Source organism: Balearica regulorum, chromosome 8, assembly GCF_011004875.1.
Source record: "Balearica regulorum gibbericeps isolate bBalReg1 chromosome 8, bBalReg1.pri, whole genome shotgun sequence".
Taxonomy (NCBI): Eukaryota; Metazoa; Chordata; class Aves; order Gruiformes; family Gruidae; genus Balearica; species Balearica regulorum.
This window is the reverse complement of record NC_046191.1, coordinates 403,043-428,336: the sequence shown is the minus strand read 5'-3', so window position 1 is coordinate 428,336 and position 25,294 is coordinate 403,043. Positions and strand designations below refer to the sequence as shown.

The following is a 25,294-nucleotide window of genomic DNA, read 5'->3' as shown; positions in this document are numbered from 1 at the left end:
ACAGCCTCCTTCTCCTCGGAGGCCTCCTCTGCAGCCTCTTCTCCCTCAGAGACCTCCCCAGCCACCTCCTGTCCCTCGGACACTGCTCCACCTGCCTCCCTGCCTAGCAGTGCCCCTGATGGCTCCTCTCCAGGCGCCTGGTCTCCCAGTGCTACCTTGCTCTCCGTCCCCTCCATCAGAACCTCCTGCTCCCCAGGTGCCACCTCTGCGCCAGGCTCCATTTCCTTCCCTGTCCCCTTTCCCCTGGGATCTTCTTCTGCCGTGGCACTCTCCTCAGGTGCGGATTCCTCCAGTGCAAGCTGACCCTCTGCCTGCAGCACTGCCACTGCCTCTTCCCCGGGCAGCAAATCTCCCACCCGCGCCATTTCTTCTCCTGCCTCTTCGCTGCGAGCATCTCCTCCCTCAGCAACAAAATCTTCCTTCTCAAGTGCCTGTCTCTCCCCTACCATCTGCCCTTCTTGTACCACTTGTTCTGCTGCCTTCTGCACATCAAGTGTTCTTGTTCCTTCTGCCAAGAAAGCTCCATCTGGTGCTATTAAGAAATAATCAAAACATTAGTTTTATTGAGAACTGTGTTAGTGTGAAGGCTGTTTTACAGGGCTATTATTAAAGAAGCTATCTCTCCCAAGCCATGAAGGGACATCAGCATGGTGACGAGAAGAAATCTTGCTGTGCTGCTTCTCATCACACACCTGTGCTCTGACTACATTTCTGGTGCTGCCGTTCTGGCATCTGGCATAACTAATTTAAGCAAAAATGTTGATGCATGACCAGCTTTCAACTCTGACAGTTCTGCCTGCCCTGCCTACTCTTCCTCCTTCCCTCACCTGCCTAGCAGGGAGCTCAGGTGTGGGTTTATGAAATAGCTGTAAGCTTGACAGTGACATTCAAAAATTCAGAAATAGGTGGTAAATTGCTCTGTAAAATATGCACACACGGGAAGAAGAATACTCAGCTGTTTGTGTAAAATGGGTAGTTGTTTCCCCTGGATTCTGTAATTACACCAGGGGGATAATCCGGGGTCGACTCCTGCCCCCTGGGAATTTAACGGCAATGCCCTTGTTGCATTCGGTGCTCCAGGGTCTGTCCCTGGACAGGGACCCCCGCAGTTTGTGCTGTTGCACCAGTGTTCTGTACAAACGTGGCAGGTTCCCATTCTTTAGAAAATGACAAGTTCTGCGCCACTGGAAGGAGCGAGGAGCAACGTCTTTCCCAAGCTATCCTTTCTCAAACTGGGCAGAGGTTGTCTTGCCCCAAATCATCTCCCACTGTTTTTGACTTATTTTACCTTCTTGCACTGCTGCTGCACTCCACAGCTACGGCTTTTTGCTGCCTGCTTGGGCAACCGCCTGTGCAACTAGCCCCCATCTCTGGAACGGCAGCCGGAGAAGACTGCAGGTGACAAACAGGCCTGGGGGACACTATTTGCCCGGCCCGTCTCTGCCAGCAGAGCTTGTGGTTGTTTCCCACGACCCTTCACCAGCCTTGCTGCTCCCCCCTCCCACAACCCTTCCAACACCACTCTGCCCTTCCGAGCCGGGCCTGATTCATCCACGGGCAGGTCTGCTGCAGAGGAAAGCAGAAGGCGCACAAGGCAGCTCAAGCAGCTGCCGACAGTAAAGGAACCAGAAGAAAGGACAGGCTGAGAAGAGTTTCCAGGGGGAGAACGGAGTCAGGGAAGGAGAGGAGAGAGCACAGAAGGTTTTGTGTCCCCTCACATCACCTGAACACTAGACCACACCTTAGAATTAAAAACTCTACATTTTGCAATACAAGAAATAATGCCTTCATCCAAGACGCATCTTGCACGAGGTTTGTTGCTTATGTTTACTCCTAGCTTTCTGCCCCTTATATTTTAAAATTTTTCTTCTTTTATACATATATATATTAATCAGTTATCAATCACTATCATATTTTTACAGCACTTACACTGAAAATCCTACCTTCTGAATCTAGGAGAGCTCCGGTCCACTATCAAAATCAGTAACATGCAATCATTTAAAAAATTTCTAATGGAAGTTTTGGTACAAAATCAAATACAACATCCCAACTGTCATCCCAACTCAGAGTTAAACATCACTGACTCCACAAAAGTATAGTGTCTGAGCTGTCCAGCTGCTAATATTGGACTGATCTAATGTAATGTCTAATGTAATGGGTTTTGACAGTCCCTGTAAAATAGATGCGTTGTTCACTTTGTCTCAAAGAAACTAAATGCTGTGTTGTGCATGGTATAGTCTGTATGTTTACCTGCTTCATTAGCAGAGAGCGGAGTTAATTTACTCTGGCTGCTGCTTATGAAGTATTCCCTTCTGTAAGGCGAGGTCTTGCATTGGGCAGGAAAGATAATGGCAACTGTAGAGTGGTTTCAGCATTAAAGTGTTGAAAATGAGGCACCATGAGAACCTGAGGTAATGACTGGGAGAGTGCAGGCTTTCCAAAGACCACCTGCCTGGGGAGCAAACATGGGGAACAAACAAGAGGAGCTGGAGACGCACACCTGCAGGGCTGTGACCTCACTGGCATCACGGAGACGTGGTGGGATGGCTCCTATGGAGTGTTGGGAGGGAAGGGTACAGGCTCTTTAGGAAGGACAGGCAGCAGACATGAGGAGGGGTTGTCACCTCTAGGTCACCGACCAGCTGGAGGGCACGGAGCACTGCCTGGGGATGGGTGAGGAGCTGACCGAGAGCTTAAAGGGAGGGCAGGGACGGGGGACATTATAGTGGGGGTCTGCTACAGGCCATCTAACCAGCAAGACCGAGCACATGAGGCCCTCTGTAGACAAATGGGGGACCTCAACCACCCCGATACCTGTTGGAGGGACAATACATCAGGACGTAAGCAATCCAGGAGTTTTCTGGAATGCCTCAATGATAACTTTCTTCTCCAAGTGACAGAGGAGCCAAGGAGGAGAGGTGCCATGCTGCACCTTGTTCTTACCAACAAGGAGGGGCTGGTGGGGAATGTGAAGCTCAAGGGCAGCCTTGGCTGCAGTGACAATGAAATGGTGGAGTTCAAGATCCTCAGGGCAGCAAGGAAGGTGCACAGCAAGCTCACTGCCCTGGACTTCAGGAGAGCAGAGTTCGGCCTCTTCAGGGATCTGCTTGGTAGAATACCATGGGACAAAGCCCTGGAGGAAAGGGGCCTGAGGAAGCTGTTGGAGTGAGTCCAGAGGAGGCCACGGAGATGATCAGAGGGCTGGAGCACCTCTGCTATGGAGACAGGCTGAGAGAGTTGGGGTTGTTCAGGCTGGAGAACAGAAGGCTCCGGGGAGACCTTAGAGCCCCTTCCAGTACCTAAAGGGGATCTACAGAAAAGCTGGAGAGGGGCTGGTGACAAGGGCAGGGAGTGACAGGACAAGGGGGAAAGGCTTTAAGCTGAAGGAGGGCACATTTAGATGAGCTATTAGGAAGAAATTCTTCCCTGTGAGGGTGCTGAGGCCCTAGCAGAGGTTGCCCAGAGAAGCTGTGGCTGCCCCTGGCTCCCTGGCAGTGTTCAAGGCCAGGTTGGATGGGGCTTTGGGCAACCTGGGCTAGTGAAGGGTGTCCCTGCCCATGGCAGGGGTGGCACTGGATGGGTTTTGAGGTCCCTTCCAACCCAAACCGTTCTATGATTCTATGTTTCAACCCTGATTTGGAGGCACAGTTGACACAGAAGTCAGGCTGCCCAGGAACGACATATTCTCTACCCTGTTCTATGCATCAGAAACACAGATTCTTGTGAAGATCAACACATGAAAACTACTGGACTTTGAAATTAAATTTTATAAACAGTTCTTTATGGTCAGCTGGTGAGACCAAGGCAGAAGCAATCTCATCTGAGAAAGAATTACTGAATAAAAGACAATCACTGACAGACCAGAGATGAGAAGGAACCTCCAGCTTCCTGTATACAGCCTCTGGATGAAAGACAACAAACCTTAAAAGATTAGGTTCTTAGACTACATAGAGGAAGAAGATCAAAAGGCTCCCAGCTGACCAAAAAAAACCTTAGAACACCCTGTATTAATGTGAAGTACAAGACAGCGTGCAACTAGCAATTTAAAAATTATATATGACCTGTTCCTGCCAGCTCTAAGACTCCTAGAGGATGGAAGCAGGAAATGTAAGAGCAACAGTGCAGATTGAAGTCAGTTTTAACCTATGGTTTTCTTCTCTTTTCAGACTCGTTGCTACTGTGGAGTAGAATCTTAACATTTACTTTCACTACGGCTCACTACTGTGGCAGGATGGCTGGCTTTAATACCCCCTGTATAATATGCAAGGCTCTTCTGTCAGGCAGATCAAGTCTCCAGCAATAAACTGCTAGGGTTGCAAGGACCAGAAACATTCTTGGGAGGAACAAAGATCAAGCTGAAATTTCCTCACTGCCAATCATGCTAACTGCCAACAGGGAGATGAGTTTGGGAGACCAACAGGGTACAGCATGGAGACAAAGTCTGCAGTGCAGCTTCACTCCCAGCCTGTCAGTCCCGTCCTGCCCGTCTTGACATTTCCTACGGAGGCCCCGCGCTACCTGGAAGCAAAGGGAAACACTAGATTCCTGCTATTTTCTTGACTGGCAGCCAGTTTTTTCATGGCTTGGATTCTTTACCTAGGACCTTTATAACTGCCAAAAAAGCTTTAATTGTACATGACTACAGAAGCCAGCTGGTCATCACCCAATTTTATACAAGTTAGGAAAGAAAAGAGCACAAGGAGTGTTTGATAGCCTAGAAAGGAAAGAGAAGGGAAAGGGCCAACATTTCTATAAAAAGACTTCAGATGAGTAAGATTTAATCCATGTCCCTGATCAACGGCCAACCTCACCTTCACTGGCATCATGCTCTGTACTTGCTACGTCATCTTCTTCCTCATCTGCACAGGAATCACTAGGTTCAGGTTCAGAATTCAGCTGATGATCATTTCCAATTGCCTTTGCTATTTCCTCCTGGTCTGGCTTGCAATCTTCAAAAACTGTCACAAAGTTACAAAAGAGGAAGTAAGAGAAACCATTAAAAAGCAAAAGGGGAGTCGAAGCCATCCAGCTATCTCAGCTTGCCTTAAAATTTGAAATGTTAGGGCAGACCTGACTGGAGCCACATAAATCTTCACAAACAATAATTTTTTTAAGTAGATTAAAACCAAATGGAGACAACCTTTAAAAGTCAAAGAGAAAATTCATGCAGGAGCATCTACTGAAATACAGAGCAGCAACCTTCCACAGCATTTTCAGAAAACAGTCTGAGGGGCGTTCGACAAACAAGCAACAACATTGTTTTACAGACATAAAATTGTTACTGTTCTATGAATACTTTTTTTAAAAAAAAAATCTATGTTAAGCCCCCAGCTACAGTTCTGATGATTCCTCAATTCCCCAAACTAACGTAAGTGACTGAAGACCTATGCTTGTCTATAAATAAGTGGGGAAGTATTTTCTGCTCTGTAAATGCAATGATTGTGATGCTTCACAGTCAAGTCACACATTTGACACTATTGTCAAGATTGTGCTATCAGTTCCATTTCTGCTTTATGACTTGCTGGATGATTACGTGAATGGCTTTCGAGCTAGTAATACTGAACAACTTCTGTATGAGCAGTATTCCAGCTATGTACACAGTCCGATCCCTTCAGCATCTCCTCTGAGAGCAACCCAGGCTTCTCCCTTCAAGTTCCATCAGTTTTCTATGTCTTTCCTTTTCTGTTGCAGTTATTGGCTTAGTCTTTTGCACGAAGAGCTTGCTAGTTTACCACTGGTATGGACTGACAGCATAAAGGCAAATCTCACACTTGGTTTTGCTGCCAAATGGCCTCTATTGCCAGTATACTGTGTCCATTAGGAACCGCAGACCTTCAGGTACATCTCTGGAACGGCTGCCCACTTCTGTTCGTGTTATGACTGTTAGTGTGAGACTCGATTAATTCCTGTTGCTGCTCGGATGGTGCCAGTGGTCATGTTTCAGACTGCTCCTCTGCAGCTTGGAACTATCAAGCCTTTGACTGCAAGGGAGTAACTCAGTCGATTGCTTGTACTCAATACTTATGTCAAGCATAACTTTCATATCACAAAGGAGACAATCACAGCATTTCTAGACTTTATTACTGTATGTGACATGAAGCAGTACACTGGGCAGCTTCACCTATGCAGTGGAAGTGCTGCAGAGACACTTGTTCCAAGTTTCCATTTCTAGACATCTACAGACAAGTTCTACGTCAAGGCTGAGAACACAGACACTTTTCAGTACCTTCACCACTGCTCTTCCCAGAATCAGCCTATGGCGTTTTATTTAGACAAAGTATTTTGTTTGAGAGTACAGCAGCAGAGTTTCAGCCAGCGAGAAAAACAAGATCTGAATCCTGACCTGGCTTTCTATTACAAAAATACAGAGACTGAAACCAATTGCCACAACAAACCACTCAACATGTTCCTGGCTAAATCATGACTCGCAGCCTAGATAAAGAGGTGTTACATGGTATGATATCTTGACTTTCAAGCAACACCTTATTTTGATTTCTCTGAAAATAAAAATAAGGAGCCATGAGTAAAAAGCTAACACTCCCACGCTAAGGAACTGGCTGACTGTGGGTCACTCTGCAGTAGAGCATGTAATAAAGGTACCCAAAGTTTTGGGCTTCATCAAGAAGGGACAGGACAGAAGCAGTGAACCTGCAGTGATAGGTGCCCGAGGGGCTGGCAGTATCAGCAGATTCAAAAACAGACTAGACAAACTCATGGGCATCAAAAAGAACTAGGCAGGCATTTTTTTCCTAACAGCTATTATACAACAGATCGGAGTGCAGGTGAGCTACAAAATGGGTGAAATTCAGAAAACAGAGCCTCTCGTGTTTGTGAACCGCACCTTCTCTTGCCACTGTGAGACACAGACTACTGTGAGAGATGTGCCTCTGGGCTGATCTGTCAGGCACTTCTGAAGCTACCAGGAGCTCTGCTAGAAGAAAATCAGTTGCATAAAAATAAGCACAATAAGACTGACTGACCGGGCCACTAGTCTCATCCACATTGCCCACTTAACCCACAGAAATACTGCCTTGCCTCAAAACATTTGTACAGGTCTTCTATGGATTGCTGCCACTTCTGGGCATCATGTATTGAAATCACATGTACTTGCAGGTGGCAGAATGTTCCCTCCAGCAATTTGTTAAGAAAAATGGCTATCAATTCTTCTGAGACTGATTTTTTTATACATGTAGCTGTGTGTATGGGATTTAATCTGCCTGCTGCTTCAGAGTCCATCAGGGCACTGAAAGATCCAGGTGTGGGAGAGGTGTTGTTCCCACCAGCTTGCAGTGAGGAGAAGACTCAACACTGTCCTCCCTGCCACAACTTTGCACTCTTCTCAAATCCCTGCCTCTCTCTTGCCAATGCACACCCTGTGCTCTCTCACTTTTTTCCTATGAGGTCGGGTTTTTCCTATGCTGTTGATTCTGTCTTTCAACTCACCCTTGTATATGTTATTTTTCTTCTTTTTTTCACTTTTGTTTTATTTTTTCTTCTGCTTCCCCCTGTGGTTCCTCCTACTTTATGCTTGCACCCATCCTTCCTAGCCCATCAGTACCCGGCACCCACACAGCTCAGAATAGAAATGTGAGAAAATTTTTAAAAGACCATTTCAGTCTACAGTTCAAAAGGCAGTTGCTCAGCATGAACACCTTTTTGCCTACACCATAGGTCCTAAAAGGCAGTGATGGCTTCACTCCTTGCTGTCACATTTCACCTGGGTGAAGCACTAAGATCTGCTCTGCAAGGAACCACGAGACTTGAGCAGGGAAGGTCCCAGCAGAGCCTTGGTAAGGTTCCCTCTGGGACCCAAGATCCTGACAAAGGTCTCTGCGCAATAGTGCACAACCTGCTTGAATCGTTCTGATGTTTCAGCTCTGCAGAGAAGACAAGAAGCTTTCTGCTCCAGGACATCCCTTGGCTGCCCCACACAGAGATAGAGGCAGCACCTTCTTCGACTTGCTGAAATACCAAGTGCTGTGCTAGGTACAGTGCACATATTTTACCTTGACCTGATTATAGCCCTGAAGTCTACCATAAGCCCGGTACCTAATTTAAATACTTAGCACAAAGATCCTTCACTTCACCTACTGGCAAAGCAATCAATTTCAGTGAGATCTAGACAATCAGCAGAATTCCCTTTTCCTTCCTTGTGGCTGGTGTGCAAAAGAGACTGCCATCGCTGGCAGTTCCCCTTCATTGCAATTTACTGCCTGCGTAACATTTGTCAAAAGGGAATTGACAGTCTATCAAAACACAGAGCCTAAGAAGGAGGACAAATACCGCTCACAATAATTCTCTCTCTTGGGATCAGCAATATCTCCTTGTCACCAAGAGCACAGCAACATCAGAAAACGTGCAGCAGGAGCCCATCCCAGGTATTTCCATACTTCTGACAGATCCTGTCACACCACTGGCTGTGACTTGTCCAGACTCAGCCTGCCACTGAACAACCCGAGAGGAGCATTTTGCACCTTTTGCTTTCTTCAGCATATACGATTTTCTCTGATGAATTAGCTCTGCACTGTTAATGAAATCCTGTCATGAACAAAGCACGACTGGTCTCATCGAGGCAAAACCAACAGAGTGCCCTATCAGTCTCATCGAAACGCAGGCTGGACGGCTGATGAGAACGACCAGCCCTACGGAGAAGTTCATGTGAAAACATCAGGGAGGCCCAAGAACGCACTGAGAACAATTCTGCAGCCACAGTAAAGAGCTGAGCTCCTTCTGCCCTACGCGTGTCTCTGGAGGCTTTTAGCTCTCAGCCTTTCAGAGGACTGGAGTACTGGGAGTTGTAACCATCTGGCATTTCTTTTAAGACTACAGACACCCTTAAATTTTTGAATTAGAATCTTTATCATGGCAGCAACTGTGCTAAGTGCCTGGAAGAAGCTAAGATTCCCATGTGACCTTTGTTAACCCACAATATTTCTTTAGCATGCTCATTGTATCTCAAAAAGGGCATTATATTTTTCTTTCATTGCTCTACACAGTTTCTTGGCATGTCTTTATTTGCTATAAAATTTACCTAGACAACTCTCATGTAGATGGGGAAAAAATCTGTGTGCAATTTAGGAAGTCATTTCTATCTGTAATTTTTATGATTCCATGATTTTCTCATCCTTCCTTGATCCGCACTGCCTGAATCTCAGGTAGTCTCCTGGTAGCAGAGATGATGCAGGACTTGACTAAGAAGTAAACACTGTTACCTACATAACATTCACCCAATCTATCTATATCTGATAGAGGATCTCTGTTCACACCTGGAGCCATGAAACCATGTGTGTTAAATGTAAGCACACAGGAATTTATGCTAATAAAGAACAATGCTATTGTCGTAGGCTAACGCAGTACCAGATTACTAGCTTGACACATTCGACTGATCATTCCTTGGGTTTGTATTACAGCATAATATTCTGTCCTCTAGGTTTTTAAAGTTCTCTCTTCTTCAGTAGTCCTTACTCTACTCATCTGAGCCTTAAATTGAAGTTTCTTTCACACAAGTGCAGAGAGGGGTTCCAGAACCAAACATCTTTGAAGACTTCAGTATTATTCAATGAATAGTAAGCTACTGTCTTTACTGTCTCCATCCTGAATGCATAACAAAGCAAAAGCAATGCACAAGACAGTGAAAGTAACCCAGCAGCAACAGGCTTGCAAAGCATTAAGCACCAGCACTCAATTTGTTTATTACACACACAGCTATCTTAGATAGATGTACTGCAATGAACAGGAGGCAACAGAAACAGAAGCAAAAAAATCTGTTAAAACAAAGGAGAAGCATTTCACATTCCACCGCAAATCCAGCATACAGAAAGACAACTGGAAATTTCATCTACCATGGCTTGTGGCTCTCCTTCACATCAGCACCAGTGCAGACGACTGTTCCTTTATACTGCTTGATTTAACAGCATCCAAGACATTTCCCCCACGACCTGGATGACATTGCAAAGCAAGGGCTTACATTTTTTCCCATTCCCCAGATGTAATAATGCAAAGCCTTGCTCATGTGGCCAACCTTTTATTAACTGCCCATTATTCACAAAGGTAAGGCTGAAACTGCAAGATGCCCATTTTATTGCCAGTAAAAATGAGGTGTCACGCAACTAACTGATTTGCTCCTTGCCAACAAATCCATGACAGTGAAGCCACACAACCATAGATAACTGACATAGTTTTGATCTTCATCTGCTGCAACATGATTCACATGGTAATTTTTTGTGTTCTTTTTGAATCTAGTATTTCAACATTATAAACAGAGTCCCCCAATCGGGCATACAGATTCTCCTATAGGTAATAAATCACGTTTGGATTTTATAATAATTGCATGATACATGAAACCCAACTACTGGAGTAAAAAAGGATAGCCAAAGCCTTACACTGGAAACATTAGAAAAGAAAAAATTAACCAAGGTTATATTCCAGGTGGTGATTTAGCTCACAGCAGTACAGAGTATTCTAGCAGCCTGAAAACAGTCCAGCAACTGCATTCCCCATGCTGCACCATGACTTAGCGTAAAGGCAAATACAGCAACATTAGCATGCACTAGTCACTCACAATTGTGCAAAGGGACTGTACTCACCACCTTCTTCGTCACTCTGAGGACACTCTTCATTGCTATCTTCCGCTTCCATCATATTGCTTTCCAAAGGCACTAGAGGACTTTCCTCCCCATCATCCCTCCTAGTACTTGCATTCTTCTCCCCATCGTCCCCTATGTTACTTTCTACTGACCCAGCCTGTTTGAGTTCCCCATCAACTTCAGGACTTTGATGCTGTATTTCTATTATATCTTCATGAAAAATTCCAGTATCTTCCCTTGCTGTTAGATCTTCTGGTTTTGCCTTTTCTGCTTCATCTATTCCTTCCTCTTCCAGTGCAAAAGTTTCCTGATTTTCCCCCATTCTGAGCAGTTTATTCTCCCCGTTCTCATTTCCATATTGTGCATGTGCTGCGTTATCAGATGTCCTTTTGATATCATACTCCCCTTTGCCCTTAACATTGCCTTTCATCGTTCCAGCATGAGAGTCATCTTCACTGCTATCCTGGGTACTGATGGATGAGAGAGAGCGTGCAGACCTCCCACCTAGAAATAGCAAACATAATTTTGTTTTAGTATTTGTCACTAAAACATCTGCATTCATGGGCCACTAGTTCCCTTTGCTATGCACAAAGGGACAGACGCTCATCTAGACCCTCATCGTGAGGATATCGTGACAAAATTCCAATAAGTGTAGTAGAAGAACATTGGCCAGATATATCAAAGCCATTTAACTTTTTTTTTTTTCTGATAATGGAAATGAACCAGATTAGCTCCATCAATCACACAGAAATACGCCTCCAAAGGCACCTCTAAATATGACTCAGGCAGGTTTTAGAATAGTTTCTTAAGCTCCATTTGATAAAAGATTTCAATCATAGCAACAGTCCTTTAGTGCACTCCTGTTAGTGAAGATGGTGAAGATCTCCAAAATCATGTGTAAACCATTCAAATTAAACTGCAGAGGAAGTTCACGGTCTCCTCTAAAAAAACATACGGGGGCCATCATATGAAATTCATAAATGGCAACTTTGAGGAAAAAATAAAAATAAATAACAATTCTTCATCTAACATTTAGGTGAACAGTACAGCTTACTGCTACACAACATTGCTGGTGTCCAAAGTTTGCGTGGGTTCAACAAGAGGTTGGTCAAACAAAAGGAAGAAAAAATCCAGTTAGGCCTAATAAGTAAAAGGGACCACCCCTGACACCAGCTAATTACAGGGGTGGGAAGACACACTGGGGAAGCAGCGCAGTATCCTTGTCCTTTTCGTATTTTTCCTAGGCATCTGCTGGTGGCGGAGGGCCAGAGGTAGAATTTGGACTGCCAGACTGTCTCTGAACGGTTATTCTCAGAGCCACAGGAGCCAATCTGCGCCGCATTCCTTCTTCCTGCAGCCACAACCTTCCATCAGCCTCTATGCCTCCTCTTCCTCTGTGGATCTGAGGAAGGCTCATTGCAATTTTTTGTAATATTTCAAATTATCCTTTTCATCTGCAATGTATTACAAAAGCTTTGCTTTTAAACTGCTTTTAAAAAAACCTATGAAGCTAAATACGTCCCTAAAATATGTCAACTACTCTCATTAATTTTAGAACAAGAACAAAGAAGGTGTGTTTGAATGGAAACTGCAATTCTAAATTAACGGACTGCCTTGTATAGATGCCAGACTATCAATTCAAGAAAACTCCTCGATTTTCCTTAAAAGTAGCAAAGGAAAAGGAGCAGAGTGCAACTCCAGCGCCCAGCACACTTTAGTGGTGGTGTGAGGAACCTGCATGCATCTCTGGGGAAGTTATCCAGGTGTACGTTCATTCTAACTTTGACATCTTCATAGAGTGTGGCTGCAAGGACAACGAGCGGTACCAAATGGGAGGTGGATGCCCATCCTCTAGGATCTCTACTGCAAAGGATTTCAGGCACGAACTCCTGGACAGCAACCACCTGGCAAGGACGCTCAGTCACTTCCAATCCTCACTGGACTTGCACCTGCGTTCTAATGGTAGGTATGTTTAGACTCCCTTGAGCAACCAAACTCCCAGAAAACACCATGACTCCTAAAGACACTTACAAGAACATAAACCAAGCAAGTTCAGAGACAGAACGGCTCAAATATGCAGTTTATATATTGTACTGTGGGAATTGTCAGCGATTCTTTCCAATTTATTCACAGGCTTACGGTCCACGAGGATTTGAGTGCCAAGGTCTCTCTTACATGCTCTTTATTTATGTCTGATTCATAGTATTGTAGGCAAAAGTAACATCTTTGGCACCTCGGTTATCTGGACATTATTCTAAAACTCTGTATGCTGGCTGAACTGACCCCAGGGGCCTAATGAATTCAGACACTCTTGGAGGAGTGTAATGATATACTGAACGAAGATGAGACAAAATCTGTCCACGGCATGTACTCATAAAAATCCAGATCCCACTACTATTAACTATAACAGCACTCATAGGTTACAAGTGGATTAGTGTACTAATTACTGAAACATAAAAACATAGTGTCTATGCCCAAAAAAACATAGTGTCTATGCCCAATAGTTTGCTATCCAAAACCTTGGTCTATCAACACTAACACAGATGTTTAACTGACAGCGAGTTCCCCAAAAAAATTACAGGTGCGAGGCTTGACAGATGAGTTCAAGGCACAGTAAATGTACAGAGCACGTGGAATTCCAGGTCACAAGGAGACAACAGTTGAAGCTAGCAACAATTAGAGTAAAATTACAGAGAAACGCATGGTGCAGGTAATCTCCAGGTGGTCACAGGTTTGCGTTTGCCTCTAGGAGCCTGACAGAAGGGAAGCTTGCACTACCAGTGACCAACACAGCACTGCAAGGAACGGGCAATCTGTATCAAAAGACATTTCACACACTACAAAAATTCACCTAACAACAAAATAACAGCAAAAAGAAGAAGAAAAAAAATAACAAGGCTGGAAGTGGGACTTTCCTAAATGTTTTAGCTGAACATGTTCTGCTGGCCACCGCAGAGGAGCAGAGTGATTTCAGGGGTCTGAGTAGCCATGGACATTAACAGCAGCCACAAGGGTACATAACTTTGCAAATTAAATCACTTGTGTGCCGAAAGACAAATTCAAGAGCTGAACTGTAGGTAACAGATCTAAAACCCAACAGAGCTCTGTTATCCTCTGCAAGTCCGGAGAAAATGAGTTACTGTCACTAGCGTGGTGCCCCAGTAACACTTCCACAAAGACCCATTTTACCAGATCAAACAAGTAAATGTCCATGCTGACGGACGCCAGGACACATGTGAATAACAGCTTCACAGTTTTAACCTTGACATCGCTAAGTGCAGAGATCAAGTCACGGGGTGTTTGTATAACTGAGGGCTCGACAGCTCACACTCAGTTGTAAGCCTTGCCAGCCCAGAAGGTAACACATTTTTAAAGCAAGGGGAAACAGGGCGTACCTTAGGGCTAAGAGATACAATAGCTAAGTAACTCCCAAAACAGCGTTCATGGGCCCAACATTACTTAATGAAGATGAGAGCTAGAAACAGCATCTAGAGATGGCACTAGGGCTACTCTGAATGTACTCTACATCTATGCTCCCAAAGAGGGAAGGACCAAGGTTTGATTTGCTGTGATCTGTTACCACTCCAGGACCATGTATCTACACCCTTCCTCAGCTGGCAATCAACTCCACGCTAGCCCCCAGCGCTCGGCGTGCACTCCACGTGCACGGCGTTGAGATGCTGGAGGATCCTGCATGCACACTGTCGGGGGGGGCTCAGCCTCGATGCCCTCACACAGAAAAGTGCACGGAGGACATGAGTGGTGTGTTATTGGGTGCTGTGCACGACTCCGTGAGAAGATCTGCACCTAAAATGAGCTCATCTTGTGGACTAAATTGCTAATGTAGTAACACCCTATTTATGCAAGCACTGTCATCAATACCAGACTCTGCAAGGTGCACTATGGAGCATCAAGCTTTACACCTCAGTGGGGCCTTGCACTCAGTATTGAAAAATAGATAGTCACAGAATTTCACACAAGTTAGGCACTCACACGGAAGGGAGAAGAGGGAGAATTCCTTCTCTAACTGTCGCTTCCACTCACATGCCATCCACACGCCAGAACTGTAAGCCACGCAGAACAGCATGTTCAGAAAAACATGTTGTACAAAGAAATCTTACAAACCTTACACTACTTAAAGGACCCCATTCTGCCACCACTAGAGAATTCAAGGGACTGAGGAAGGGAGTTCCTTTACAGATGTTTCCCCTGAGACAATATATTAATTTCTAGATCTCTCTGTCACCACTGGATACATTAGGGAAATGGCAATTCAGGTAAGTGGAAAAGAGGTGGATATTAAAGAGGTATATGTATATACAAGAGAACAACTACGTAGAATTTGGGAAAAATGATGACTCAGGCAGGGGATATGCTGTCTCGGAGAAATTGTAAATGTAAATATAAAGAAGGGAAAAAACTGCTTAAGGCTGTGCAAAAAGGAATAACTAAGAACAATGGAGTTAAATTAAACTCTTTTTAAAAGTGAAAATAAAGAAAACTCTTTTTAACAATTAATATTCAGAAAAATCTTCAACTGTTGAGACCTATTAGGCACTTTAATAATCTCCTAAAAAATTGAACTAGTAGTTGCTACTACAGCTGCTTGAAATATTTCATGGAGACTCTTTTCAGAGAGTAAAGGTCCTTCCTTCAAACAGAAAGCTCTTCTTGTCCTCAAAATTACCAATGAATTCTTATTTTTCATAAATTTATTATTACATCTCAGTTGGGAAAAGCCCACATCTTTTTTATCCCTTCTCTTGACCTCTTCTGCTCAGTGGTGGAAAAAAAAAAAGGGAAAATTTCATTACAAAGGGGAAAATATAAAAAAATCAACAAATAGGGAACGGGAATGAAAAATCACAGGCATTTTGTGCTCAATCAATGCCTAGAGTGGTTAACAAAAACAATGCAAAAAATACCATTTTCTTTAAAGGATTGAAAACAAATCTGGCTAAAACTAGATGAGGACTCTAATGCCATCAGGTAAAGAGTAAACAGACATTTGGGAGATGACAAATCCTTACTACAACAAATTTCCTGTTCATGCAGAAGGAAATGCCCTGCACCATTTGGGTTCCACTATTTACTGTTTGTAAACACGTTCTCTGCGAGTGCGAAGGAGGAGATACCAACTCGCTTCTAAATACTTCTACCACCTCGAGTGTAGAAATCTCTTTGAAGATCAATCACTCACTACAGCCAGAACAAAAAAGTCATCCCGACCTTCACCTTAAATGTAAAGTCTGTAGAAATCCAAAATTCCAGTGATCTGAAATGTCACCCAAAGCTAGCAGTGACCTTAAAACATCCTTATCTAATGTTACAGTCCACCGTTTACTTGTGCTAAATAAGGACTGCAGAACACCTTCAGGCTTTCTTCCCCGAGAAGACAAATGTTGGAAGCATGGCTCTCCTTGTTGACATCGTTTACACCTACAGCAAGCAATCAAACCGAGCTCAGAGCACAGAACAGATGCATTCACAGTATAACCAACAATCATGGAAACGGCTTTTCCACCAGTATCCCTAGCTCCTAATCCATGACTCTTCCATTATTTATTGTACTTACACAACGAGACTTCTAAAAGCCCCTCTAGGTCTCCATCCAATATTTGGATAACCACTCCTCACATTAAAATACCAAATACCAAATCAGAACATCACCTGTCTCTTCCTTACATCCTCACCAAATGCAACAGGGAAAATGAAGTAGAGCCAGCTGCTCTGCCTCCCTTCTCCAAAAGTCACAGTGAAAAGGTTAAGAAGTCACAGCTCGTGTGGGCCAAAGCGAAAACTGATTCCAAGTGGTGAGCTGCTCAAGAAGCACCTTTGAGAGCCCCTTCCCTCATTCCCACGGAGGCAATGCTGCCAGCGCCAGACACCCATCCGCTACTGATTGCCAGGTGAGATGCAAGCGGTAGCTGATGAATACTGTGTTAGTGTGCTGATGTAAAAGATAGAAGCAGCAAATCAGGCTGCTGAGAAAGATGATTAAGCCTGTCTTATTTAAAACCACAGAGAATGTCAACGATTTAAACACTCGTCCTGAGCTGCTGCAGTAAAGGAGAATAAAGCAAGCCGTGGCAAGTACAAATTGAGGAACATTAGCAGTGCCTGTCAGCCAGTGGCACCCCTGGTGGAACCCCTGCCAAGACGACTCGCTGGTTTACACTGTTAGTTGCTGATGTTAAATGTCCATAGATTTCAAGATTTGATGGCTTCCCAACAGCCTTTTCTCTTCATCACAGAAAAATGTGTATCGAATTAGTGAGTTTCGGCGCATGCAGCACTATTACATCCCAGTACAAACAACGGTGAATAAGGGTGGCCCTTAACGAAGGCCTTAATGTATAGGTAGCCATGAAAGGCCCTTACAGTTACCTGTTCCTTTGCACCTATACACATCTATGCATCCACACACTTCCACTTGATCAGCACACACTACTACAGCTTGAGAAGCAGTGACTGAAGTCACAAAAAAGTTTATAATGCCATACACTAACAAGCAAAAAAGAATGCTTAATTGTACTGATTATTCATGATTCACAAGCTATTTCTGATTATCACAAGAAAACAAAAATTAAGATTCTTTTTGATCACTGCAATGTTATAATAAGTAAGGATGTTTCAAACCTGATTGGAATTTCTGCTGGATTTTATACGTTCTATAAAAAGACTGGATCTTTCTTGCAGCTGCAACCTTTTCACAAACAGCTGTATTACCTTTGCTTAATTCACCTAGAAATACAAATGTGAAAGTAATGTTTCCATTTACCTTGAGAAATAGTTTGCACATTAGGACTGTCAAATGTAAGGAACACAAAGTAATTAATTTTACAACAGCAGTAAATGGAGAAATCCTGGTACATTATGACAAGCGAGAAGCAGATAAGTCAGCTCAGGATCTAACAAAGCCATAGAGGAGAAATGTTAGAGAGAAATAAATTGCTGTGCCCCAAGGAAGAGGCAGTTCACTTCTGATGTACTCACCACGTGGTGAATGGAATTCTATTGTTCGTCTAATAAATGAGAAATTGCCTGCAAGGTTGCTGTGGGATTATTCATGAAGTTGCACAGGCTGCATGAAGGCCAATGGTTAAAACACCAGGCATTAAAAGTGCTGATCCAAAAAACTGAATGACAGAAAATGTTACTTATTCTACAAAAATATAGTCCAGAGCAGTTTAACCGCTCTGAATTAATAATAATAATGGTCTTGGACACTTCACTGCACACTTTTGTACCTACATTTGGATCAAGAATCACAAACTATCATACTGATTCCGGATCTTACTCATTCACAGCCGGACTTGAACAAGGACCCTCAACATTGCCAAACCATTGCTGGTAGAAGGGATGTTTCCTCCCTGAGCCAAGACAGAGTCCGTGATGTACCAGAGTGCAAAGCTGAGGTTCTGATTAGTCAGGGCCATTAAAGACAGCACTGCCCAAATACAAGGTGGTAAGTCTGGTTTCCTGGTGACTTCTCAGATAAAAGTGCATATCCTCAGCAGGTGTAAGTGGTCATCACTTCACGGATGTCGGTGACCACTGACACGAAGTGATGATCTGCCCCAAGTATTTAAAGCTAATCTGCTGGCTGGCTCCATCTCCATTGCTGCAAGTAAATAGTTCAGCAATGTCTGCTGTGAGCTGGCACACCTTACACTGCCAGTGGGTTTGGCTCTATTTCAGTGACGGACGGTAAAATTAGTAACAAAGAAAATAGGTATCTTTTACCACCAATTCAGTAGGGATTGCATGAGTTTTCCCATGCAGACTCAACATATGTACTGGACATGCACAATATCTAAAACATGCATCAGGTCAACTTCTCTAAGCTTCATGATGAGAAAAACTAACCTTGTTTATCATCCTCTGACTCACTGTCAGAATATCCATCACTTCCATCTTTCTCGCTGTCAGAGGCCTGCAGTGCCTTTTGTGATAAGGTTTTACTGTCCTTTTCATAGTCTAAATCATGTTTTTTATCATCTGAGGATGACTTTGACATTCCATTCATTTGAACCCCAGTCTGTCGCTCTTCATTAACTTCTTCATCTGCTTCAAAATCTTCATCATACTCTAAAATAAAAGAATCATACTGTGAGACAGGAAACAGAATTCACAACTAATACGGTCTTTTTAAGCAGACAGAGGTTAACTTCATTAATCTCCTTTTGCCTTTGCATTTGCTCAGTCTTTTTAAAGCCATCAGAGAATCGAAGACCACAGACAGGAATCATAAGAGCACATTATCATAAAAAAGTATCATGTTCTTCATAGATAGAGTAGCAAAAATGCAGTAAAGCTACTGAATGATGCATCAAGTATGATTAATACATTAAAAACAAAACAAACAAAATCATTAGCCATTGAAAGGACTAGAAAAATTAAGAGCTGGGCAAACTCAGAAATAAAATGCAAGACAGTCTCTTATTATAGGAGAAAAAATTGTTGCAACAAAAAAAAAAAACAAACCACCAAGCAATAGAGAAAGCTGGAGAAAGGTAATATATTATAGCACAAAGTAAGATAAATGTGGATTGACATGGCTAATTAGCAAAGAAGTGGCTTACAAACTAAATGAATTAATTAAACCCAGCCAAAGGGTGCTACAGAGGAACAGTCTGTTATCACACTGCTCTGAGATGCTCCTTCAGGTCCCAGGTGAAATCCTGGTACAAATGAAGCTTATGGAAGAATTAACCACTTTTACATCAACACGGTCTGGATTTCATCCCAGGCTACTAGCCTGACATTTGATAGATAGCTTTGCTCAGATCTATAGGTAAAGATTTTCTTCATGCATATGCATTAAAGAATCCTTCCCTTTCCAGCCAAGGCTGCACTATTTAAAACCCCAGGCACCAGCACGCACAGTGATGTCAGTGATTTCCATCTAAAATCCAGTAATTCCACTGCTCCCACTAGCTCACTGTGCATGCAGCAGAGAGGCACCAAACCAAAATTGTGAAGGAGAGCTGTCACTGCTGACACACCAGCTGTCCCTCGTGGCCATAATTTCTCACCTTTCAGATTTTATTGCTCATCTCTTTTTCTTTCCATCAGTGCTTTTAAAGTACTGAAGTGACAGAATGCCAAGGACAGAAATGAAGAGTATCTGATGCAGAACCAATTAGGCAAATAAACAATTACCCAGGCAATGAGAATTAAGGGAATAAGGAGATCTATTTTCTGTATTAAAAATCAATTGAGATTCCAACTGCATTGTTGGAAGTGAGGCCTCCTCAGGTAACTGTCAGAAAGGTGCCCACCTCCTGCAAGGAAAAAGGCTTGATTAATCACAAACACACATCCACAGGGACTAACGAGGAAGCTGAGCAGCAGCACTGCAGAATTATGAAAGTAAAAATAGGACTAGGAATTAAAATCTCTCTCTAACTTGGAGTTGCTCTAAAAAAGGCCTATAATAAGGCGTGAGTGAAGGCACAGGCTGAGCTCCCCTTCTCTTCCCGTGAGCAGCCTGACGGCAACAGGGACTGGCCGGAGGTGGCACAAGGCACACAGCACATTCTGGGTGTGCAGCTGGAGCTGCCACACGTCAGTTTTATACCACAGATTCCATCCTTGCCTGCCACGAGAAACACCCCTTGGGCAAACTTTCAGCAAGGGCAGCCTCTCTCCGGTCTTTCTTTTTAAACCTCTGTCAACAGAAATGAGATGGGGCTCAAGCGAAAGCGGCAAGGTCAGCCAGGTACAACAGGCACCGGGAGCGTTCGGTAAAGGGAAAGGACGATAGTCCCTGTGGTCGGAGCACAGAAGGTAAGAAAGGTGAGCTGGTAGACCTGGAGCAGAGGGAACAAATGCTCAGACAGGTGAGGAAGGTGGAGGTTTGGGCAGGTGTCAGGTAAGCGGTGCCTGGTACAGTGTGGTGGAGAAGGGACTGGAAAGACCCTTAGGTGAACAAGGCATCGCACTCCCACTGGCAACAGACAGGAGAAAAGATCAAAATAGTTCATCTGGCACTACATCTTGCTGACATTTTGCTGCTATGTGCTCTTCCCACCCTCTCTCCCCTTCTGCACCCAGCATTCAGCCTCCTCCCTCCCCTCCATCTCGAACGAGGCAGCAGGAGGCTTTTCCACCTCCCGCCCCTATGGCCACCGTTTTCTCTCCATTCACCTTATGCTGATGTCCTCTCTTCCTTAGGAGCTCACCTCAGACTCACGGTCCCCCCTCCTACACCCAGTCCCGTTTCTTCCTTCTGCCCTACTTGTCCTCCACCTGCTGCCACTCTGCTCTTCACTGTGGTCCCTTCACTGTGCCCCACTTTCCTCCTGCTTTCCCCCCTACCTCAGGCTCCTGTTTCAGCCCCTCTGACCTTCCTTACTCACTCTCTTGGCTCTTGCAGAACACTCTCATCCTGTTGCTTGGCCGAAAGGAGCCCCACTAATTTTATTGCCCAGACACAGGCATCACTACATTTGTTATACATGAGGTGTCCTAAGAGAGGATGCTCCAGGCAAAGCTGGAAGCCCACAATCCCATACCTTCTCCAGAATCATCCTCTCCCATTTTTCATCCCCTGCTCGTGTTTTGGAATACTGTACCATTTTTACCGGTGTCTTCCTGACTATCTTCACTCTCACGATCAGATAGTTTTTTCCTTTCTTCTTTTCTGTACTCCTGTCCGGTCTCCATTTTGTCCTCAATAGTGTCCACACTCACTTCATGACCTGGTAAGATGACTAACACTGAATCTTTGCTTGGTTTCTGCTCAACACTGCTTTTACTTGGCTCATTGCGCACTCCATCTCTCCAGGAACCCACATGCTTTTCCTCATGGTTCTCCATCTTTCTCTTGGGAGGGGATGGCTTTTTGTCCAGATCCATTGCAATAATGCACCTATAAAAACCCAAGGAGAATTGGAAAGTATCACATTTTTCCTTCTGTGAACAATGGAAGGGCAGCAGACACAGTGAGCTAGTTCGCTCGTTATCAGCAGTAAAACCAGGTACCTATCTGCCTCTGCATTGCCACTCAGACAGCAAGGTTACTGGTAACGACTGACTTGGAGAAGGATCCTAAAATCCTCCAGTGCTCCACAAATACAGATGCGGTTCCTCCTTGAAGGAGAGTAACACTGCCTGCACTCGAAGGTGACAACTGAAGTATAAACCGTCAGTCTAGAAATCCTTCAGTTTTGCGGGCATAAAATGTAAATGTGACAATTTCTGAAAAGACTCCTACCTTTTAATTATTTGTTCATGCTATGTTTTTCAGGGACCTTTGAGATATTGAAGCACTTCTGCTGTACAGAAATGCTGGACCTAGGCAAGCAGACAACTCTGTGCAAGGATCACAGCATCGGTGTAGAAATCACTGCGGCATCACCTCTTTGTGAACCAAAGCCTTAACCTAACAGGGGAAATCAACTGGGATCTTTACTGAGAATCCAAGGGGGAACTTAATGCGTGGATGTGGTGTCATACGCAAAACAGGAAAAAAATACAACTGCATTTGACCTGAAGGAGACGTGAAAATAGTTGCCATTTACAGGGAGAATCTGGTTAATGGAGATGGTTTTTAGTCACCAGACAAGGTTGGCTGGACTGACAAGAGACAGGAAAACAGAGATATCACTAAGAATAAGAGGGGAAGGGGGACAGAAGGTCCATTCTATATCCATTCTGAATTCAGATGCTTTTCACTACTTTGAACATATTAAGTAATACATTTACATAAATCACGTTCAATGTTAGATTGGAGTACAAAAAATATGGTACAATAAAGTAGAATTTTTTTTCTTAGAATTGGGTCCTTATCTAAAAAATAGAGTATAGCTCTGTGGAGGTTCTCTTCTTCCAACTGCTTGATGCTCTTTTAAAAATTACTTACAAAAAGAACAAAAAAGTTTTAAAATTATCCATGTGTGCAGAAGTTTACCTGCCTGGCACATCTTAACAATCACACAAAAGGAAGATTATATTAAAATTAAAGCTTCTTGGCAAAACTACAGCTGTTGCTCACAGCACTGACTTTTGTCCCAAACCAGGAACGTTCTGCACAGATGTGCTCTCTGAAACATGGCCAACATTCAACACTCTCCTATTCTGCAGCCGGGGGTATTACAGCAGAATCCCACCTTACAGGCAGAGCTGTTTAAAAATAATTTTTCTTCCCACAATCACAAGGAAAATCCTGAAAACTACAGTTAACTCAGTGGTACTCTTGATATTTATTTCACTATCACTTCCACCAGAAACACACAAGTGGCGTATGTATACCACCCCACACCTACTCCTCTGTGCTCGACTGTTGAGGAAGCGCCGACTGCCTCCCGACAGGCCAGCACACCCAGTGCGACATGGTCACTCAACAGAGTGACTGAAGAGGCAGCACAGAAGTAGCTGACTTTGATGGCATCCTTGGATGTGGGACCCTGAGGGATAAGCTCAATTCTGTACCTTTCAAGAAACAGATGAGGTTCTACAGAGCTGTGGGGTGCCAGAAAGATTAACAAAGAGGAAACAAGTGATAAACTCCCTAAAAACTGGGCTGCTAAGTCCTTGTGAGCAAAGCGTATTTGTCTCCATACCTGTAGCAAGGAGATGCTCCCTCCACATTAAGAAACCCGAAGTATCCACGTTTGCCTCCCAGCCTGGAACGCTTCTGATGTTTGTACTCACAGCAACAGCTCAATCTGTCCACTTGTATCCCATTGAGAAAAAAGGTGAGGCTGAACGGGAAACCATGGTGCCTCTTTGAGACAAACTGAAAGGCTTCTGTAATCACAGAAAGAAAAGAGTTCAAAGAGAAAGGTTATGCTTTGCTGTCATCCTATTGCAATCGTTGTCTCTCATCTGCATCGCCACCAAAGCACCCAGCCCTCTGGGTTGGGTTCTCGGCTGTATTAATTAGTTGGTAAAACTCTACCTCCTTCCCAGACCTTGCCACCCTCCAACCCCAGCGTACCAAGCTGGACACGCCTGTGACAAGCGAATACCTCGTCAGTATGGCCACTCACGCTACAGCAGAACAGAAACCAGAGCCTCCCATCTCAAAAAGATTAACTCTGCCACTTGCCCTACAAGAGTGTGCACTAGGCGCAGAAAGTTTAGGATTCCTGGCGTGTGTCTAAATGGTGCAGTGCAGCAGTACGTTAGAGCTCCCGCAGTGTAACGCAGGCATTCCTCCAGAGTGCAGCCAGGCTCCAGATCAGTACCGCTGCACTACTGCGGCGCTGCGCCTGCACTAATACGGTCCTACTCGGAGCAAGATGGAGCAGCTGAAAGATGCTGTTTCTGGAGCCACGAGCCACTTCAGGCTACGCTGCCAGGGCACTTTGGGCATCCGAGCCGTCCATGAGGGCACTGAGGCTGCTCCCCCGCTCGTGCCGGGGGGGCTGGGTTGTACTCCCGTAACCCACAACTGTGGTACCTTCCAAAGCAGACTGAGCACACACCAGCAGGGAGGAAGCCACGCTGTACTCAGCGGGTTCCCGAACAGGGACAACAGGAGCACACACAAAGGACACCTTTTGCACGGCTGCGGCACAGCTCCAGCACACGCTTAACACCGCAGTGCACCCATAACCTCGGGGGGCAGGCCGAAGTGCAGGCATCTCTGCACCGTCTTCCCATATCCAGTGAAAATGCAAACACAAACACAGCAGGTTCTGTGAGCTGGAATGAGGGGAATAATCTGTGGAATCACTCCTCCTCATAGGTGAAAATCTCCCAGCCATTTCCTCTTCTCAATTTCCCAGAACACAATTCACCTTTTACTGGTGTGATGGAATCATGTAAAAGAGATGGGAATTGGGCTCCCACTATGTACTTTTTCTTCTGGAATAATAAGCAACATGCACTGATGTATTAGAGCAAGTTAGAAACAGATAACCCCTATTTAAGGACAGTTTATTGCTACAACCACTTTATTAACCATACTTCTCTATACAAAATTAATATAAGCTACAGTATTGTGTTAAATCAGTTCTCTAAACTCCTTCTACCATAACTTGCAAAAGTAATTGTAACATCACCCTCAGTCATGAAACAGTAGATCCAGATTCAGTGTGGAGGTAAATGGTATAAAAATCCCTGGATGTGTGTATCTTGACTGAGTTCAGCTGAAAGCATTTGGTATCACATCAACATTTTAGCCAAAAAAAAAAAAAAAAAAAGATTTTGCCACAATCAGTATGAACTCTGACTCTTTATCCTTACCTCCTTCCAATAGCTTGCCTTTGTAGACACAAAGGTTTTCTCCTCCACAATGCTGCTGATAGACTTTGATTTCATCTCTGTAATCAGTGTCATTGTGAGATAAATGCACACTTTTTCCTAGAAAGACCATAGTAACAAATGCGTTGCTGCGTAACGAGGACTTCGGGAATCCTCCAGAATTCTGCAGCAGGAGACACACAAAAAATGCATTCAGCTTCCAACTCTGACAGAAGGTGAACACAAAGATCATATATGCACAGCAGACACTTGAGGGTTCCAGTCTTTTAAGACAGATCTTGAGCTGCTTAAATTGGAAAGTGTTTTGTAACATGCAGAAGGGCAGAAAAATATTTTGAACTGAAAATCCATTGCATTGAATTGCCAAAAATTGCAGGGATCGTGTTTAATGACCCATATCGTTCCTCCCAATCCTGGGTCCTACAATTTAATTTACAGGAGTCAAAACTGGCTGGAGAGACAGTGTAACAGATGAAGTTTTCATATGCTCA

At 44.1% G+C, this 25,294-nt stretch overlaps 1 protein-coding gene across 1 annotated transcript in view; it reads right to left on the bottom strand.

The window, feature by feature from the left end:
- The window catches only part of ERICH3 (glutamate rich 3), a 45,279-nt gene that overhangs the window by 2,838 nt on the left and 17,147 nt on the right, over nucleotides 1-25,294 (bottom strand). Inside the window, exons 9-15 of the mRNA XM_075759099.1 lie at nucleotides 24,786-24,966; nucleotides 23,156-23,342; nucleotides 21,167-21,462; nucleotides 18,456-18,677; nucleotides 10,587-11,090; nucleotides 4,812-4,958; nucleotides 3-532 (exon numbers count right to left, since the gene is read on the bottom strand). Coding sequence (XP_075615214.1) covers nucleotides 3-532; nucleotides 4,812-4,958; nucleotides 10,587-11,090; nucleotides 18,456-18,677; nucleotides 21,167-21,462; nucleotides 23,156-23,342; nucleotides 24,786-24,966 — 2,067 coding nt within the window. The remainder of the gene's footprint in view (nucleotides 1-2; nucleotides 533-4,811; nucleotides 4,959-10,586; nucleotides 11,091-18,455; nucleotides 18,678-21,166; nucleotides 21,463-23,155; nucleotides 23,343-24,785; nucleotides 24,967-25,294) is intronic.